Consider the following 19,836-nt stretch of genomic DNA (forward strand, 5'->3'; position numbering starts at 1 on the left):
GTGATACTTATCAAGTATATTCTTCCCCCCACCTGCGACTTTGTTCCAAGCTATTTAACTGTTCTTCGCAATCGTGTAGCGATGATTGCTTGGGACAACATTGTGTCAAATTTATTTTGCAATGGAATTTGCAATGTTTCTATCATTTCGAGGATATCATGGTGTGATTTGATTTTTTTAATTTATGAGATCAGAGAATTATGCTTGGATTTATCGATTGTTCAATTGAAAAATTCTTTATTTCAATTCTACGTGTAATAATACAGTCGAGTTACTGTAACTGCTACGAAGATTACAAATGAATGCATTATTCCAATAGAGTGGAAAATTTTTCAAAGTACAACGGCTATAATGCCATGCACTACTTGCTTTTGGGATGTTTGCGTGCGGCATAAAGTTTCTCCAAACTGAAAACAACCTCCATGCGTAAATTTTGGCCGATGTTTAGGAATCTTAGAACGGTTTTGTCGTTGACAGGCAGCCAATGACACGGCGTTAATGCCGATACATCTGCCGTTGGTTTGCTATTGAATTAGCTCAAATCAATATTATTATTTTTATTCTCGCGTACACGCGAATGATTCACTCACCCCACAGTCGCAAAAGTAACCCACATCTCAATTAACTGCTCGGTTATTCTATACTCATCTGTTCCTATTCCCGGGAATGTTATTTTGTCGTCCAAAAAGTGAGCTCTGAACAAATACTTTAACTCTTCTGTATGACATACGCCTGTAACAATACGAAAGCATGCGAATGAAATAGCAACCAAGTTTATTCGCTAAAAATCGCGTGTTCATACCGCTCATCGTCGTGTTTAATAATCTTTTCATGATAGACGGTCCTCTGTCATAGGTTAGTTGATAGAAATATGTCGGTGCGCAACTCGATTCAACTTGCTTTTTCAAAATTCTGTGGATTCCTTCGACAAAGTACAAATCTCCAATCAAGTCTACCATCTTTTCCAAATTTTCGGCCGTTATTTTTTCATCGTTGAAGTAGATGCGTTTCAAATTTTCAGGCGTCAAATTGTTCAATTTTTTAATAACTTCCACTGCGTTAGGATGCAACACTTTGTCGGTTTCGTTGTTGAATTTGTCGAGAAGCTTTGCTATATCTGCAAGGTAGAAATTACTTCTTTGTATAATGTTCACTTCACTGAAAATTTATAAACTAATTGTCTGAATTGTACAAAAGTAATTAAACATTTGTAACACGAGATGGGTGTCTCGAATTAAAAGTGAAATAATAACCAATGTTAAAATAAATAAATAGATAAATAAATATATGAGTGGGTGTGCTTTCGAAATCAGTTTCCTATTAATTGCACGTTTTACAAAAAAAAAGAGTAAATATGCACGCGCATGATGGAAATCTATGTAAATCATCGTGGAATGTGAAGAATCGTTCCCACCACATTAGCGCTTACACTTTCTATCATGTGATTGACAACTAGCTGACGCAACGGCGCGTTGCTGTAATATCACTGCAAATTCCATTGCTCTCGTCTATTTCACGTATATTTTTACCTTTCAAATGAATTATTCCTTCACGACTATTGTGGCCAATGATCAAAGGTACCTGTATACCCTCATCGGCTGCTATTTCCGGATGAACAGGCATAAAAGGCTCGTCTGAATGGGAATCCAAACTCGGACCGAATGGAAACGATAACCAGATACCTTCCTATTATAGTTTAATATGTTTATTTGATTTTTAATTTTCAAATAAGGTTAATTACGGTCTGTGCTCTTACCTTTTTTAATGATAAATTTTCTTGTGCTTCTATTAATTCATTCGTATCGATCGATCTGAGAAACTGAACGATGGATTTAGGCTGTTTGTCCGTGAATCCCAAGTGTTCACAAAGTTGGTAAACTTTTTCTTTGGGATCTGATAAAAATACCCATGGATTTAACGCGCTGCCACTCTGAGAAATTACTTTGTGGAATAAGCCTGTTAATAACACCTTCGTTAAGTTATTAGAAATTATCAATCAATGACGAAAGTCTCATTGCACAATTAACGCAATTAGATTATTTTCGTCGACATATAAACCACTTCCAATATGAACAATACCTTTTGCCATTGGGGACAAAGCTAAAAAATGCACCGATGCGGCACCCACGCTGCTGCCGAAAATTGTCACATTTTCAAGGTTACCGCCAAAATTGGATATGTTATCGCGGACCCATCGTAGAGCCATGACCTGATCTTTTAAACCCTGATTACCTGTAGCCACTTCGTCTTGTAAATTTAAAAAGCCTGCAATGCGACATTTTAAGATAAAGCACGCGAATGAAATTATTTTTGATAGTTCATTTAATTCGTGTTTACTAAAATACAATATCAATGATAGTTACCAAGAATACCAAACCTGTAATTGATCGTCACCAAAACCACATCTTTGCACATAAAGTAGTCTGGTCCATAGTATGAATCATCGCCGGAACCGGCAACGAAAGCAGCTCCATGAATCCAAACCATCACAGGCCATTTTGCGTTTGCATCGATAGATTTCGCGTATACATTTAAATATAGGCAGTCATCACCTCCTATTATTTCGTTAGTGAGAAAGTCCAATTGAGCACAGTTTTGTCCGTGACTCGTTGTTTCTCGAACACCCGTCCATGGTTCCATAGGTTTTGGATCCTTAAAAAAGTTATAAAATCTATGTTTATGATCTGGTAATTTTTGTAATATTTAGATGAACAAATATCCAAGAAAGAAAAAGTTTCTTCTAGTACACGACAATGATAACATTAGTTTCGTAATAATTGATTTAATTTAATGCTTCAAAAAAAAGATTTCTTATTCATACCAACATATTCTACTCTGAGAAAAGAACTTCAAAGCCATGAAAATTGCATCATATAATGTTGTGTATGTTAATATTATTTGATTGGAAAATTCGTAAGTATTAATTATAATATGCATACAATAGTAATAACTTACTTGAAATCTCAACTTGCCAGTGGGTGGTTTGGCATAAGGAATGCCCTTGAACGAATAGAACTCATTACCTCGAGAGCTGATTTGCTTAGCACCTTGCACTTTTCCAGCTCGTGTCTCCACAACTAGCTCGTCCATTATACTCGTGTGAACACGCAAAGATTCTACTTCTATAATGTCGCGTTATATCGTTTCTTGCATCGACCGTTCAAACAGAACGATTTTGACGTACTGACAGTTGCAATCTTTCGAGTTTTTAAACGCGCCGATGACTTGCGCCACTACCGTGCTTGTTTTTATGAATCGACCGTTGCGCCATGAGCTGCGTTTCTTTTTTTGTTTTTCTCCGTGTCACTGCTGCGTTATTTTTTTGATTCAGGTCATATGATTAATTAGATTCAACAGTTTCTTTTTGCATACATGAGTGTTTACACACTGACAGTAATAGTATTTATAGACATGTAAATTCAGTCTCTATTCCGAGAATGTTGTATGTGTGTTTATTGTTTAGGTACGTGAGTAATGCTATTACAAAGTTCATTGTGGATTCGAAATATTTTATTAGGTAATCTTGTAAACAATTACCTCATATATCACATGATTTTATTTTCACGTGGTAATATTCTGAATTTTGTGAAAGTTTTTTTTTGCGAGACATCAATGAGCCTCAAATAAAATAATAAAAAGATGATAAGCATTCTCAAGCAATACTCTTGGGATATTTTCGCGCGGCGTAATGTTGGCCTATATCAATCGCAACCTCCATACGTACATTATCGCAGATATTCAAATAGCGAAGGCCTATTTCTTTATTAACTGGCTCCCATGTAAATGGTAATATGCGAGATAATTTTGGTGTTGGTATCCTACAAAATTATTGTATTTAGTCATCAGCAATCAATTAAGTGTTTAACGGTTAATTGGTACGTACCCAGTGGTGGCAAAATTAACCCACAGCTCAATCATCTGTTCGCTAATCCTATGCTTGACGGAACTTTTTTTCGGGGATTCTATTTTATCCTTGAAAAAGTGCGTTTTAAATAAATATTCTATATCATCCCCGTGAGAAGCACCTAAAAATTGAGATATTTTTATCATTTACTGTTCGTTTTATAATCACAAAACATAAGTTTGATTTTTTTCAGATGATTCGGAAATACAAAGTATTAGACACGCAAAGAAACATTCTTACCCGTCAAATTAATGTTACTGATTAACTTGAATACAGATATTTCTTTGTCATAAGTAAATTGGTAAAAATATGTGAGCGAGTCACTGTTTTCAATTTGTGTCTTGATAACTCTTTGAATGCCTTCCACGAATTGCACATCTCCCATAAAATCAGCCAATTTGTCACGATTTTTATTTGTTATTGTCTCGTCTCTAAAATAGATATGCATTAAATTTTCTACAGTCAAATTATACAATTTCTTCATCGTATCTTTTGTGTTAGAATGTAGTGCTTTGCCAGAATCATTTATGTACTCTGCGAGGTTATTTTTTTCCAACAGTAGATCTGAAAAATATAAGGTGAATAATTTGGATGTAGTTCTTCTTTATTTGAAATATCATAGCACTGAATTTATTTACCCGATAAGAAAATCATACCCTCTCGGCTATTGTAGCCAATAATCATAGGTACTTTAGTTCCTTTAGAGGTAGCTTCTTCGGGATGAATAGGCATAAAAGGATTTTTTGATTTGGAATCTGTAGTAGGACCAAAAGAGAATATAAATTGAATTTTTTCCTGTAATGATAATGTTTCATAATTATCGTCCGTGTCTTATATCATGCAGGAAAGAAAAATAACTGCTATCTACTTACTTCTTTAGATACAATTTTTTCCTGAGCTTCGATCAATGTTTTAATGTCAGTCATTCTAAGAAATTCAACAATAGATTTAGCATCTTTTCCGGTATGACCTAATTCTTGACATATTCTGTGCGCTTTTTCTTTCAATTCTACGTTCGAGTGGTATGCCCATGGATTGAGAGCAACGCCACTTTGTGAAATAGCTTTATGGAATAAACCTGAATATCCAATGAAAAACATCGTCGCGATTTTATCAATTAATACAAAAATTTATGGTTGCACTACCTATCAAACCATAAATAATACATACCTTTTGCTAATGACGAGATAGTCAGATAATGAACAGATGCGCCACCAGCACTTTCACCGAAAATCGTTACGTTATAGGGATCTCCACCAAAGTTTTCAATATTATTGCGTACCCACGTCAAAGCCATCACTTGGTCCTTCAAACCTTGATTACCAGGTGCCACCTCATCGTCCAAATTCAAGAAGCCTGAGTATGAATGAAAGACGAGACAGTTATGTGAACATGTAATCAAAGAACTTTGATTTTCTATTAAATGTGATAAATTTACCTAAAACACCAACCCGGTAATTGATTGTGACCAAAACAACATCTTTCGACATAAAATAATCTGGCCCAAAAAACGATTCATCACCAGAACCACATACAAAACCACCACCGTGAATCCAAACCATAACTGGCCATCGTTGTTTTGATGTAATACATCTCACATAGACATTCAAGTATAAGCAATCATCGCTTCCCACAATTTGCTTTGTGAAAAAATCTCTTTGAGCACAATTTGGACCAAAGTTAGTTGCAACGCGAACATTTGTCCACGAAGCCGCTGGCTCGGGATCCTGAAAAAAATGTAATCTTTATGAGAAGCTTAATGATTCTTTGGTTGACCAGTTAACAATCCTTATGATTTCTTAGTTTGTTGATATAGTAACTGTTGTTTTAAGACTATTCTGTACATGTACAGAGAAATGTGAAAGCATATTTTGAAAGTTATTAAATTATATCTTCGATTTATAAACGAACAAAAAATAACATCAATAGGATCCTAAGAAGAGAATCATAGAAACACAAATAAATGGAAATAGAATCTTGGAGAGAAAAAATAGTAGTTTCGCATGATCATTTCTTATATAAGAGCGATGTAATTATTTAGTCACGGGAAATTGCTAGCAATGGATTAAACAAAATTATTAACAGTCACATCGATTAGAATTAAAAGGAGCTCTTGTCTTTTTGCAATCTAAGTATATACCTTGAGATTCTAAAATAGACTCATGTAAACACCGTGCATTTCAAATCTTGTTAGAAATACAAGTTTGTAATAGATAATGTATGTTTAAGTTTACATGCAATCCAAACAACTCACTTTAAAACGCAGTTCGCCAACGGGTGGTTTGGCATACGGAATGCCCTTGAACGAGCAAAATTCAATGCCATTAAATCCAATATCTTTTTTACCGCACACTTTGCCGGTTTGTGTCTCTGCAATCACTTCACTCATGTTGTTGGTTGGATAGACGTTACTATACTGACGAGAGATATCTTACATGTCACTATCTCTACTTTTTATTGACGAGTACTTCAGGGATTCGAGTAAGCGCTGATTATTATGAATCACTGTGCGGCGCACTCGTACAACTTGGTAATCATTTCTAATATATCTTTTTATGTAATATTATACATGTTTAATATTATCTTTTAAAGATTCTGTGGTATAATTGTAAAAGTAAGATGTTTTTGCGAGAAATTGTTCTGACATATCCGATTTTGGCCGGTTATCGATCACGCATTATTAGTTTTACTTTAAAATTAAAAATCAAGAAGGAAAACTTAGCAGCTTTTATATAACAATTGCAATGAAAGGAAACCTTTCCATACATTGTGACATCAACCCTTTATTGGGTATGATCACGAGGGTACGAAGATTTGACGTAATACAGAGACAAGCCATTGCTTCTCGTAGTATTTATAATCCGCAACGATCTCCTTCGTATGCAACTCGAAATTCCAAACGTCTTATTGCAAATTGGATATGTTAATTTATTACTTTGTAAGGAAAGTGCCCGTTCATTGAGTGTCCAGGCTGCGCCTCAGCTGGCCAAAAAGAAGATACATAATAAGAAAATGTTCTTGCATCACTGTCATCGCCGATAGCCAAATGCAGACGGAGATCGCGAGAAACGACATTACTTACGAAACGACATTCAATAGTAATGAGTAATATTGTTCGTAAGCACAAATGCAAAGATGATGGATGACTTTTCTCGTGACTGTAGTAAATAATCGTTGATTCGTTCAGGGGCCCTAAAACACGTCTGGCGTAACATAGCGACTCCGCTGATGCAAACGTTAACTTTACTTAAAAATTACCGACTCATTATGGCTTGGCATATGGAATGCCCTTGAATGAATTCTGTGCCGCCGAAACTATTAACTTTTTTACAACGCACTAAACCGGCTTATGTCTCTACTGTCGACTTACTCATGCTAACGGTCAGCCAAATTTCCCTCGACTGTCAGATAGATCTTCGCTTCTCATTGAAGATAGCTGGTCAAGCAACTTTCTACTGCGATTTGACGAAAAAACGACTTTTTTTCTAGTTTGGATGACTTGGCTAAATTCCAAGTTCTTTCTTACTATATACTGTTTAATTATTCAACGATTTCAGTAATTTTACGTTACACTGAATAACAAAGAGGCATAAAGTATAAAAGCAAAAAAACGATAGGTATTAATTTTTAGTTCTTAAGGTTTGGTTCTTAGGATAATTTTGAGCTATGTAATATTATCTAATATCAACTGTATTTTACATACGTAAATCTTCGCATAGATGCTCAAATATCGTAAATTTATTTGATCAGTAGCTGGCGTCCAACTGACAATTCTGATAATTTTGTTGTTGGTATTACGATCAAAAAACAAATAACGTAATATTCTATTTTGTCACCTCTATAGAAAGTGAAAAATATTCATATCTTGATAAAGTAAAGTGTACATTGGCATTGAGTACGAGAAAATGATAATGTTTATCAACACATAGATAAGATTATAGTTTTTTTTGTCAGTAACATATGCAATTAAAATAACAAAGTTTTGTGAAAAAAATATTTTATCGAAACAATTGACTTTAAAGCGCAGCTATCCACAGATAGTTTGGCATAGAGAATGTTCTTAAATGAATAGTATTCAGTGCTGTCGAATACATTCATCTTTTTAGTGCACACTTTACCAGCTTGCGTATTTACTATTAGGTCATATATACCGTCACTTAGATAGAATACACTTAATTATCAAAAGGTACTTCTAGTTCGATGCTTACGTTCCCAATTTGAAATTGTGATTAGGTTATCTGATGCGGCTCTCGAAAACTCCACTATTTTTTTGAATAACTTCATCTGCACCAATAAAAAGTGAAACAAATTTAAATAATTAACTTGAAATTATCTCTTTGTTTGTCAAATGAACTCCCTATAAATATCCGACATAAAGTATAGTTTTGACGCTTCATGACTCCGAGATATAGAGCTGCATCTAATATTAGCGGTTAAAGAAAATGATATATTTACCTAATTTTTAATAAATAACTTGATAAAAAGATCGTACAATGATGGGATTTATAAAATAACATAACATCGAACAAAAACTTAATAACACCACAGTCTAAAACAACATAATCCAAACGCAGGCCAAAAACAATGTAATTAAATTTGTTTTCGTTTTCATTAGCATAAAATTATAAAAATTATTGCCCTAAAGTATATTTTTTCCAAGATTAGCTTTTATAATCTTTTTGTAAGTTGTATTTTTCTTCTATATGCGGCACAACATCTATATGCAGATTCTCGCAAATATTCAAATATCGAAGATTTTTGCCGTCGTCGACGGGAGGCCAATCAACCGGGATCAATTCAGATGGTCCATTGGTTGGCTTCCTGCAAAAAAAATATCAATCAGCAAAATTTTATGAATCGTATTAATAAAGTGACAAATGGTTAATTTTGATTGTTAGAATAGACCTTTACATACCCTGTTATTGCAAAATTTACCCACATGTCAATCATTTGTTCGGAAATACGATATCTAACTGTTCCCTTTTTAGGAAATCTAAAACTGTTCCACTGGAATAATTAAAGACTAGTTTAATTAAGATTTTCTTTTTTTGCTCTAATTATTTAAAAAAATTATTCTTAACCTAGATAGATACAAAATTTCCTTGAGTTATCAAACCAACCAACAATGTATTTACAAATTAATAAATAAATGCTAAATAATAAAATAGTTTTAGTTGTTTACCTTGACTAGATAAAGAAGTGGAAGCGCTCTGATAAACCACTTAGCTAATTGATACCAACTTTTCCTAGGAATGCCATATTGTTGTCTCATGGTAGTAAAAGATTGCATTGCAAATAAATAAAATATTTCATCTGTATGACTTGCACCTAATATTTAGCGATATTACACATTAATATTAAAGCAAAAAATATTATAGCTAACAATCAAGATGGTATTTGTATATTTTTGTATTAAATTTTATTGTTACTGTATTAAAAATTATCTTACCGCTTATATTAGTTCTTGATATCATTTTTAATAACGATGGATCTTTGTCATAATTGAACAGATAAAAATACGTTGGCGTAGAATTCTTTTCAATTTGCGTCTGTAGAACTCGATGTATTCCTTCAACAAAGTGTAAGTCTCCGAAAAGATCTACTAATTTGTCGATATTTTCCACAGTGATTTCATCATTTTCAAAATAAATTTGCTTTAACTTTTCGAGTGTTAGATTATATAAATTTCGTATCGTGTCCACACATTTAGGATGCAGAAGCGTATCAAATTCTGCTTCAAATCTATTGACTACTTTATTCAATACTGCAAATATTGATATAACGTTATTGTGCAATATATATAAATAAAGAAGAAAATTAACGGGCTGAAGATCAAAACATTGACCAATATAGTAATTGTCAGTTATCAATTACCTCTCAAAAAAATTATTCCCTCTCTATTGTTATAGCCAATGATAAGCGGCACTTCGATACCTTTGGTAAATATTTCTTCAGGATGTGCAGGCATGAAAGGTTGTTTAGATTTTATATCGATTGTTGGACCAAAACCAACAACAAACTGAAATCTTTCCTAGTTAACAATAAAAATGAAATATCATTATTCTAATAGCTTCCACTGCGACACGTAAAAAATAAAAGTGATTACTTCTTTCTTTAATATCTTTCCTTGAGCTCCGATTAATTTCTGAATATCGACTTCTTTTAAAAATTCAATAGCTGATTTCGGATCTTTCTCTGTATGTCCTAGAAGCTCGCACAATCGATATGCACATTCTTCAGGATCAGTTTTAAATGCCCACGGATTGAGTGCAACTCCGCTTTGAGCAATAGCTTTGTGGAATAGACCTGCAGTGGAAAAGCTAAATACACGTAGAAAAAGAATTGGAATTGTTAATGCTGATATTGAAATTATCACCTTTAGCTAATGGAGAAAGTGTGAGATAGTGAACTGATGCAGCACCGGCACTTTCGCCGAAAATCGTTACATTGTTTGGGTCACCACCAAAATTAGCAATATTATCGCGAACCCATTGCAGAGCCATTACTTGATCCTTCAAACCCTGATTACCCGTCGCCACTTCATCATTCAAATTCAAAAAACCTGTAAACATAACATAGTTGATATTCTCATTAGGTAAAGTCATTGTAGACAATGAATACCGTGACAAAATGCTGATAAGCGTAACTCCTAAGCTGATCTTATCAAAAAGTATGAGTGCTCAATATATAGTCGCTTTTTTTAGTAAAAACATTCATTGAATTTTTTTCACAAACATATGACATTAAAACCGTACGTATGTACATAAAAATTGATTCATAAATTACCTAAACATCCTAGTCTATAATTGATGGTAATTAAAACGACATCTTTGCGCATAAAGTAGTCTGGACCGTACATGGAATCGTCGCCATAGCCAATCGTGAAACCTCCTCCGTGGATCCAAAACATCACTGGCCGTCTTCCATCCGATTTCAAATTCTTTGCGTAGATATTTAAGTAGAGACAGTCGTCGCTGCCTATAATATCGGATGTTATGATATCTACTTGGGCACAATTTGGACCATGACTCATTGCTTCCCTGATACCTGGCCATGGTTCTACGGGTTCTGGATCCTATTAATATTTTTTTTTCTTGTAAAAATCATTAGTATGCTCGGATGTAACTATCAAGGACAGCTCACATGCAAAAACGAACCGATTATACAATATGAAACGTATGTAATGTGACAGCAATAAGGTATTTTTTGTCGACATAATAATCCACCGCTATAAACGAGCAGCTTGAGCATAACTGACACACGCGTGAGAATCGCCAGATTATGCATTTAGAATGATTGCAATACGAATGGAAATTTCCTAAGATTAAACAGAAACTGGTTTGAATGAAATATGGGTATTAAGCGTTGTTTTTCCTTTACGAAAAGAAAGAAACTCTCACAGCCTAGTGATTTATATTAGATAAATGATATATACTAGATAATGAATTCGCTTCGGTAACTCTGCACGACATTGACTGTCATAATTACGTAGGTCAAACGATGAATTTGCCTGATATTAATAAAAGTGACAATTCAACTTGGATGAGCTGTTGAGCAACATTCGTGAATAGTCTATTAGCAATGCGGACGTTCGATTAAAAAATCGATTCTAGTAGGGAAGTACATAAAAACTCAAAAAATACTCACCTGAAATCGAAGTTCTTTCACAGGTGGTTTGGCATATGGAATGCCTCTAAACGCATAAAACTCATTGCCTTCGAAGTTGCGCTGCTTCGCGCCTCGCACTTTACCGGCTTTAGTCTCAACGATCAGCTGGTCGTCGCTCATGACGTTGCCGCTTGCCCGTACGTTGGTCGACTGTCATCGCCGACAGACGTCCGCTTGGACTTGCGGTAATGTCAGATAAACTGAAAAATGGCCAGCAGAGACATCTGAAAATTCCCGCACAAATAATGCTCTAATATCGAACGTAGTTTAAATAACTTTGCTAACTGGTTTTTTTAACAAAGAAAAGTCTGATAATTCGATTCGGTCAGACTGGTGTAAAGTAGGTCGAGCGTTTAAATAGAACGACCAATGCGTGAGAGAGGCACTTGTAATGCCCCGCTCCATTCTTTGCTATACCTTCACATTTTACGCTTCCCATCACAGCTCCCCTCCACCAGCACGCTCATTCCTTATTTTCGTCGACGTTTCACGTAAAACCATGACGCAGCATGTATTACGATTTTTTTTGTATTTCTTCCTTATAATTATACGTTGTATGTTTGAATCGTAATCGACTTTAACTTTTTTTCATCGGACTGTAAAAGAATAGTATGCTTTATTCAGCAAGTACACAATATGTTATATTACTTTTTATGCTGTTTAGAGACATCAAGAAGTTATAAAACAACTGATTAAAATAAGATCGCTTGCTATGATGGCAGATATTGATTGCGCAATATGTAAGTAAAATAATTGTGCATTAACAACTATTTTTTATTCGTCTTTTGAGAGATATTACATAAAAATACTTCGATTTCTTGGCCAAACCAAATATTGATGGTATTAGAAGAACCTTCAAAAATTGAATTCAAACTTTATAACTATTGGTGCTCTCAGTTCGCGACGCGGTGGTAACATCGGGACTGTAAAGATAACCTCCCGGATTTAAAGAGAAATCGTCTCAGATATTGATACGAATTTCTCAGTTAAGTTTCATAAAATAAAACATGTCAGTTCCATTGCAATGATCAGCAAATCAGTCATTCGCTCAAAATTGGCGCTCCATTCGTGATAAAATTCAAATTACAATTATTAATTGAATGTTGATGTAATATTGACTTGTAAAGAGTCTCATAGCTTAAATTATCTGCAACCTTTTCACGGAGAACAGATTTACCTGGATGGTATGTGAAGAGAGAAAGATTAAAATAGATACTTGTAAATCTTAATCTATTATTTCGTAATATTTTTGCATCGTATTTTTCATACTAGCATGCAAAATTTGATTGAAAAATCGTTGTCAAGTTCTTGGAGGCTTACCGATAGCTCTAAAAAACAAAGGAAAAATCACATTGATGTCATCTTGTTTACGTTAAAAATGTGTTGAATTTATTTAGCTTTCAAGAATGCCTCTCGTCATGTTACAAATTCATGAGTTTTTAATTTTGAATTACTAGTGTCATTAAAACAAAGCAAAGAAGCAATTGTAACAGCTCAAACTTGTCGCATATATAGCTTCTTTAATGATAACGAGATAATTCATTTTATTTACGTCGAACACCAACCCGATGATTGATCGTTCTTAAAATGATATCCTTAAGCTTGAAGAAATGTCAACTTTTTCATAGCTAGTTTCATTAATAACACCATCACGATGGATCCAAACTATTACCGGCTATAGCTGTTTAAGAATAATATATCTTGTGTAGACTTTTAAGTGTTTAGATAATCGAAGTTTTTCATAAATTTGAGCATGTGAAATTCTTTCTAGACACAATTTCAATCAAAGCTAGTTACAAAATAATGTATAATTCAATCGTGCTATATTTGAAGTAAGTATAAAAATATTCCTATTTCTTTGATATCTTGATAAAATTAAGAGCCCATCGACATTGAATATGAGTAATTGATAAACATTATCAATTACTCAAAGGCGTGATAAATAATTTTTTTGTCAGTAAAATCAACGAGTAGAAGTGCAAAAGTTTTCGTTAGAAAATCTGTTATCCAAACAACTCACTTTGAAGCGTAGCAATCCAATAGGCGGTTCGATACAACGAATGAGCCTGAATGAATAGCATTCTTTGCCAACTTGCGTCTCTACTGTTAGGTCACTCGTGCTACCGGTTAGATAGATCACGCTCAACTACCAAGAGATGCAGCTATTTTATCTCGTAAGTTTGTTACTGCGTTGTGCCGACATAATTATAAAATAGACTTTCATCATAGCGCGAAGAGAAATACCAATGATCTATAAATCAATGATCAAACTTCTATCTGTAAAATTGAAATGAATGTTCTGTTATTATTATTCGTGTTATATCTCGTGACTGTTATTGGAAAAGAGAAAAAAAGTTAAATAGAATGCATGAAAAATCATATTTCTGTACATTGTATTGTAAAAGATATTCGGGCAACAGAAATTAATCAGAATGTTGAACTTGTTAAATTTTTAGCATCAACAAAAGTGTTATGTATTAAAAAAGACAATTTTCAAATGAATCACTAATAATAGTCTAATACTGAAGCCACCTAAAAATATTAACTAAATTTAATATTAAGTTTAATATTAACTAAGTTCATCATAGGTCCACTGAAACTTTTGGAATACTTTGTAATGTATTTTGGAATGAGTGATTTTTGTTAAATAGTGTCGGTGAGATGCTGATATAATTTTTATTTATTCAATTGTATCATTTATTTATGCGTCTACAGTAATAGAATCTTAAAATTGGCATGTAAACAAAAGCTTAATTGTTACAATAAATGCCACAATAACAAAAAAGAAGGGCATGCAAAGTGCGTTACACAACGTTAGTAAGACTAACAATCGTCTAGAGTAGACAAGGTATTATCTGGACAACAAATCTGACGGTAACTAAATATGTGAAAAAAATTATTAATTAACATAGTCTGAAAAAAAACAACTTAAAAGAATTAAAATTATATATTAATCGTTGTCCTAAAATATATTTCCTTGTAATTAATATTTACAATCTTTTAGAAATCTGAACTTTTCTCCTATATGAGGCACCTCATTTATATGTAGATTATCGCAAATATTCAAATATTTTATACAATAACGATCATCGATGGCAGGCCAATCAATTGAGATTAATTCGGATGATCCAGTCGTTGGTTTCCTGCAAAAAGAATATCAATCAACAACATTTAATGAAATATATTAATACAGTAACAAATCAATCATATGAATTCTCGATTATTTGTTTATAGCAAGCTGTATTAATAATATATAACAAATTGTTACATACCCTATTGTCGCAAAGTTCACCCACATATCAATCATCTGTTCAGAAATACGGTATCTGACCGATCCCTTTTTAGGAAATTTAAAACTTCCCCACTGAAATAAAAGACAAGTTCAGTCGAAGATTTTTTATTTACTTTAATGATTTAAAAATATATCTTCCAACGAAAATGAATGCAAACTCTCTTTGAGTTATGAACAAAACCTACCATGTAATTCCAATTTTTTCAATCAGAGCTTAATAATAAAGTGATTTTGATTCTTTACCTTAAATAGACACATCATCGGAAACGCTTTAGCAAACCACTTAGTCCATTGATAAAAAGTTTTGCTAGGAGTGCTATACTGTTGCTTCATAGTGATAAAAGAATGCATTGCAAATAAATAACATATTTCATCTATATGGCTTGCACCTGAAATTTAACAATATAATACATTCATTTAAGCACAAAATATTATAATCAACATCAAGTTTGAATTGCATATTTTTATTAAAAAATTTGAATAAATTCCCTTACCCCTCATACTAGTTTTAGACATCAGTTTAAAGAATGACGGATCTTTATCGTGGGTGAACAAATAAACATACGTTGGTGCAGAACGTTCTTCCACTTGCACCTCTAAAACTCGATGGATCCCCTCAACGAAGTATAGGTCTCCGAGAAATTCAACTAATTTATTGATATTCTCTGTAGTTATTTCTTCATTTTCCATGTAAAATTCCTTCAAATCTTGGGGGGTTAACTTATATAAATTTTGTATTGTGTCTAAAACCTTCGGGTGTAGAAGCTTATTGAATTCTTTATTAAATCTACTGACTATTTTAGTTATTACTGTAAAAATCGAGATAATGTTATTGTGTAGTATAAGTATGAATACGAAAAAAAAAATTGTTATACTACAGATTGACCAATACAGTTATTATCAATTAGCAATTACTTGGCAGAAACAAGATTCCTTCTGCATCATTATAACCAATGATGCATGGTACTTCAATACCCTTGGTAAATACATCTTCAGGATGCGCAGGCATAAATGGTTTTTTAGATTTTCTATCGAGAGATGGGCCAAAACTGAAGGCATACTGGGTCTTTTCCTAAGTAAAAATTAAAAATTAAATATTAGTATTTTATCAGGTTTTGTGGTGACACAAGGAATAGTAACAACTACCTCATCTGTTGACAACTGCTCTTGAGCGTCAATTAATTTTTGGACATCAACTTTTTTCAAAAATTCAACAGCTGTTTTCGGATCTTTACCTTTGTGTCCTAAACTTTCACACAGCCGATATGCATATTCTTCAGGATTCGTTTGGAATGCCCACGGATTGATTGCAACTCCGCTTTGAGCAATAACTTTATGGTATAAACCTACAGTAAAAAAATAATATACATTTAGTATTTAAAAAATCAGATCTTTTAATATCGTAAATACCTATAGCTAATGGAGAAAGAGTGAGGTAATGAACTGATGCGGCACCGGCACCTTGACCAAAAATAGTTACATTTTTTGAGTCACCACAAAAAGTAGCAATATTATCGCGAACCCATTGCAAAGCCATGACTTGATCCTTTAAACCCTGATTACCCGTCGCCCCTTCTTCATTGAAATTCAAAAAACCTGTAAATATATCGTAGTTGACATGCTCATTAGGTAAAGTCATCATACACAATGAATTCCAATGAATAGCATAACTCTTAAACTAATCTTACAAAAAAGTACGAGTGTACAATATATGTTCACCTTTTTATTTTAAGTAAAAATATTCATTAAATTTTTTCATAAAAATACGTCATTCAAAACTGTACATATGTACAGAAAAATTGATTCATAAATTACCTAAGCATCCCAGTCTATAATTGATGGTAACTAAAACGACATCTTTGCGCATAAAGTAGTCTGGACCGTACATGGAATCGTCACCGTGACCTGATGAAAAATGACCTCCATGGATCCAAAACATCACTGGTCGTCTTTCGTCTGATTTCAGTTTCTTCGTGTATATATTTAAATAGAGGCAGTCATCACTGCCTGTAATATCGGATGTGATGATATCTACCTGAGCACAATTTGGGCCATGAAGCCATGCTTCCCTGATATCTGTCCACGGTTCTACGGGTTGTGGATCCTTTTGAAAAAATATTGTTATAATGATAAAAAAATTATTAGAAGATTCGTATGTAACTATTGACAGGAATATAAAAGAAAAAAATACGATCGTGCAATGTAAAACATATTTATCTATTTACTGTGATAGCAGTAATGTTTTTTCACGATATCACAATCCACTATTCAAACAGTTCGAGCGTGGCTGTCACACGTGTGAGAATCATTAGATTATTCGTATAGGCTCAATGTAATAAAAACGGATTTTATACCGAAGTTTCTTAAGATTATACTGGAACTCGGTTCAGAGTTGGAATGTAAAATGAATATACGTCAGTGTATATGTTCTATACAATGTAAACTCAGCTGTTATGACTGTGCTTCACGACTTTTACTGTGAGAAGTATGAACGTTACCTCGTGCCTACTCCTCGGTTATGATTTTTCTTTTGAATGATCTAAGTAATGGTGTTTTCAAACGAAGAATTTGCCTGATTTCAATACGAGTGATATTGCAATTTGAGCAAGTTGTTAAACAATGTTCGCGAATAATCTACTGGCAATGCGAGCATTCAATTAAAAACTCGGTCTAAAGCTAAGCGGACAAGTATACAAATATCTCAAAAATACTCACTTGGAATCGAAGTTCATTCACAGGTGGTTTGGCATATGGAATACCTCTAAATGCGAAAAACTGCTCGCCCTCGAAGTTGCGCTCCTTCAAGCCTCGCAATTTACCGGTTTTAGTCTCAACGATCAGCTCGTCGTAGCTCATGATGTTGCCGTTTGCCTAGATGGTCAAAAGTGCTCTCGGATTTGCAGTTATTTCAGACCAACTGAAAAATGGCTAGTAGATACATATGAAATTCTTGAACGGGTATATACATACACATAACGATGACATTGAGCCTAGTTTGATTTAATAATAATTCGATTTAATCATTAAAATGACGCAGGTTGAACATGAGAGAGAAACACTTGCTGTAATGTCTTGTTCCATTCATTACTATACCGTTATATTTCACGCTTCCCATTACAGTTATCCTCCACCAGTATGATTAATCTTTATTTCGTTGACATTTATCGTCAAACTATGACACAGCATAAATCGCACACTTTTTTCATATACATATATATATTTGCTAACAATCGTATGCTGTATGTTTCATCAGATCGTGTAAAATATCCAACTATTTTTATTGTATTGTGAAGGAATAATAGATGAGAATATTGTCAGAAAAATGTTAATCACTCTAATTTTCTATTCTTTATTCAGAAAATATATAATTTTTGAGATTATTGTTAATATTTTAGAGACATTAAACCGGTATAAGATGACTGGTTAAAAGAAATTGCTTGTCTTGATGGCAGATATTGATTGCGATTAAAAAATATTGAGAGCATCAATAAAATCTTAAGCAATTAACCAAATGAATTATTACAGATAGCAGTTGTTAATTATCGACTATTTTTATTGGATAGATATTCGATACAAATACTTTGAGTTCGACCAGATTCACATTGATGTTGATAAGGAAACCTTTCGATAACGAAATTAAAACTTAGTGATACTAAGTCAATTGCCGTATCGCAAGTAAAAGCATAAGCTGATATATGAAGCTTGGGTAATTTAGCTACCCGCAGAGTTAGTACGCCCCACGTAATTACATAGTAAATGAATTATCCTGTGATAGAGGGACCGCAGTTGTTACGGGCTTGTTCGGTAACGATCTATCGATACATTCATCGACTAAGACTGGTCGTAAGAATGATAGCACGGTAAATAAAGGATAGTGCGTCTCTTTACTATACTTTTGTTTACTTAGTCTTAGACATCTGGCAGTACAGTGGCTACTTGCTAGTAAATTCTAGCAGCCCCAACGTTGACTAAAGTAATATGATTTTTTAATATGAACAATCAAACTAGCGTAGTCCCAACGTATAAATACAGATGAATGTTAATGCTTCACTTACATTTTACGGTTCTTTAAATAACCCACAAGAACAACTTAGACTTTGGAGATTTGCCCACTTAAAATTTCTTAGGAACTTTGAAAAATAAGAGAAATTCTTCAGAAGTTGGTAGTTTTAAATGTTGTCGCTCCCTGGTACTTCCTCTCGGCAAGAGGGTTTCGTGCTTGACTGGCTCGTTATTTCTCTTTTCGCAGGGGTCCGGCGCGCGAGTAGCATGGGCGGGGCTCGCGGGGTTTCGCTCCCAGGATACCTTCCTTCTCCCCCAAGTCCCATCGTTCCGTTAGAGCCGGGCCGAACGCTTTCTATTGGCGGGGAGTACCGAATTTTCGAGTGACGCGCCCTAGCAGGACGTGGCTTCAACGATTATCTCGTTCGCGTCCGGCCTGTACACTAATTGCCAATTTTTCCAGGTTTTCCGTCTATTCTTTTCCGAAAGATGTCTCTTCGTGCATCTCGCGGGTTTCACCGATGTGCCCTACTATTGATAACTTATATATAACTATGTGCGTCGCAATGTATTGCCATGGCACAGGCGAATGCATGCTGGAGTTTGAGATTTTAGGTAGATAGATGTGTTGAAAACTACACGAGCGTGTAAAAAATAACTTCAGCCATAATAAATACGTTGTCACAGATTTTACGTGTTTCAATGTGCGTAAACGTGGTGGTAATGTATTGCTTATGGGCGACGTCATTTTCATGATTATAACATATTCTGCATATATTTATTTATGCAGTTAATTAATAGACAAAAGTTGTTTCGACTTTGTCATTGTAAACGCTCTAAAAAGTAATTATTAATTAACAAGAAAAAAGTAAAAAATCATCTAAAATACTGAATTTATTCGTGTCAATGCATGAAACGGACGAAGTGTACTCAATACCGAACTATTTGATTTGCGTAGACAGTGTTTTCT

At 33.9% G+C, this 19,836-nt stretch overlaps 3 protein-coding genes across 6 annotated transcripts; all 3 read right to left on the reverse strand.

Moving 5' to 3' along the window:
* Positions 1 to 220: 220 nt before the first annotated feature.
* On the reverse strand, positions 221 to 6,396 carry LOC131668893 (neuroligin-1-like). Its single transcript, XM_058943365.1, has 16 exons — positions 6,159 to 6,396; positions 5,343 to 5,631; positions 5,075 to 5,260; positions 4,777 to 4,982; positions 4,543 to 4,699; positions 4,145 to 4,468; positions 3,884 to 4,025; positions 3,664 to 3,818; positions 2,956 to 3,137; positions 2,364 to 2,652; positions 2,080 to 2,265; positions 1,757 to 1,956; positions 1,530 to 1,686; positions 803 to 1,117; positions 591 to 732; positions 221 to 524 (listed from the first exon to the last, which is right to left on the reverse strand). Exons 1-16 carry the CDS (start codon positions 6,291 to 6,293, stop codon positions 362 to 364), a joined length of 3,228 nt encoding a protein of 1,075 aa, XP_058799348.1. The 5' UTR covers positions 6,294 to 6,396; the 3' UTR covers positions 221 to 361.
* A 1,120-nt stretch (positions 6,397 to 7,516) lies between these two features.
* LOC131668918 (esterase E4-like) lies at positions 7,517 to 13,682 on the reverse strand. 2 transcript variants are annotated; one of them, XM_058943405.1, is made up of 10 exons: positions 13,593 to 13,682; positions 11,552 to 11,772; positions 10,691 to 10,979; positions 10,281 to 10,466; positions 10,011 to 10,210; positions 9,779 to 9,935; positions 9,354 to 9,668; positions 9,087 to 9,232; positions 8,820 to 8,911; positions 7,517 to 8,725 (listed from the first exon to the last, which is right to left on the reverse strand). In XM_058943405.1, exons 2-10 carry the CDS (start codon positions 11,690 to 11,692, stop codon positions 8,566 to 8,568), a joined length of 1,686 nt encoding a protein of 561 aa, XP_058799388.1. In that variant the 5' UTR covers positions 11,693 to 11,772; positions 13,593 to 13,682; the 3' UTR covers positions 7,517 to 8,565. The 2 variants fall into 2 exon arrangements, with proteins under 2 accessions (XP_058799388.1, XP_058799387.1); XM_058943404.1 differs by lacking the exon at positions 13,593 to 13,682 and having other exon boundaries at positions 11,552 to 11,914.
* A 558-nt stretch (positions 13,683 to 14,240) lies between these two features.
* LOC131668917 (esterase B1-like) lies at positions 14,241 to 19,119 on the reverse strand. Of its 3 annotated transcripts, none has more exons than XM_058943402.1 (11): positions 18,920 to 19,119; positions 17,580 to 17,781; positions 16,680 to 16,968; positions 16,275 to 16,460; positions 16,011 to 16,210; positions 15,780 to 15,936; positions 15,359 to 15,673; positions 15,108 to 15,253; positions 14,845 to 14,936; positions 14,567 to 14,715; positions 14,241 to 14,485 (listed from the first exon to the last, which is right to left on the reverse strand). In XM_058943402.1, the coding sequence occupies exons 2-11, from the start codon at positions 17,718 to 17,720 to the stop codon at positions 14,472 to 14,474; spliced, it is 1,689 nt and encodes a 562-aa protein (XP_058799385.1). In that variant the 5' UTR covers positions 17,721 to 17,781; positions 18,920 to 19,119; the 3' UTR covers positions 14,241 to 14,471. The 3 variants fall into 3 exon arrangements, with proteins under 3 accessions (XP_058799385.1, XP_058799384.1, XP_058799386.1); XM_058943401.1 differs by having other exon boundaries at positions 17,580 to 17,792; XM_058943403.1 differs by having other exon boundaries at positions 14,241 to 14,715; positions 17,580 to 17,792.
* Positions 19,120 to 19,836: the final 717 nt, after the last annotated feature.

This window comes from Phymastichus coffea, unplaced genomic scaffold (genome assembly GCF_024137745.1).
Source record: "Phymastichus coffea isolate CEN01 unplaced genomic scaffold, Cenicafe_Pcof_1.1 PCOF00085, whole genome shotgun sequence".
Classification (NCBI taxonomy): domain Eukaryota; kingdom Metazoa; phylum Arthropoda; class Insecta; order Hymenoptera; family Eulophidae; genus Phymastichus; species Phymastichus coffea.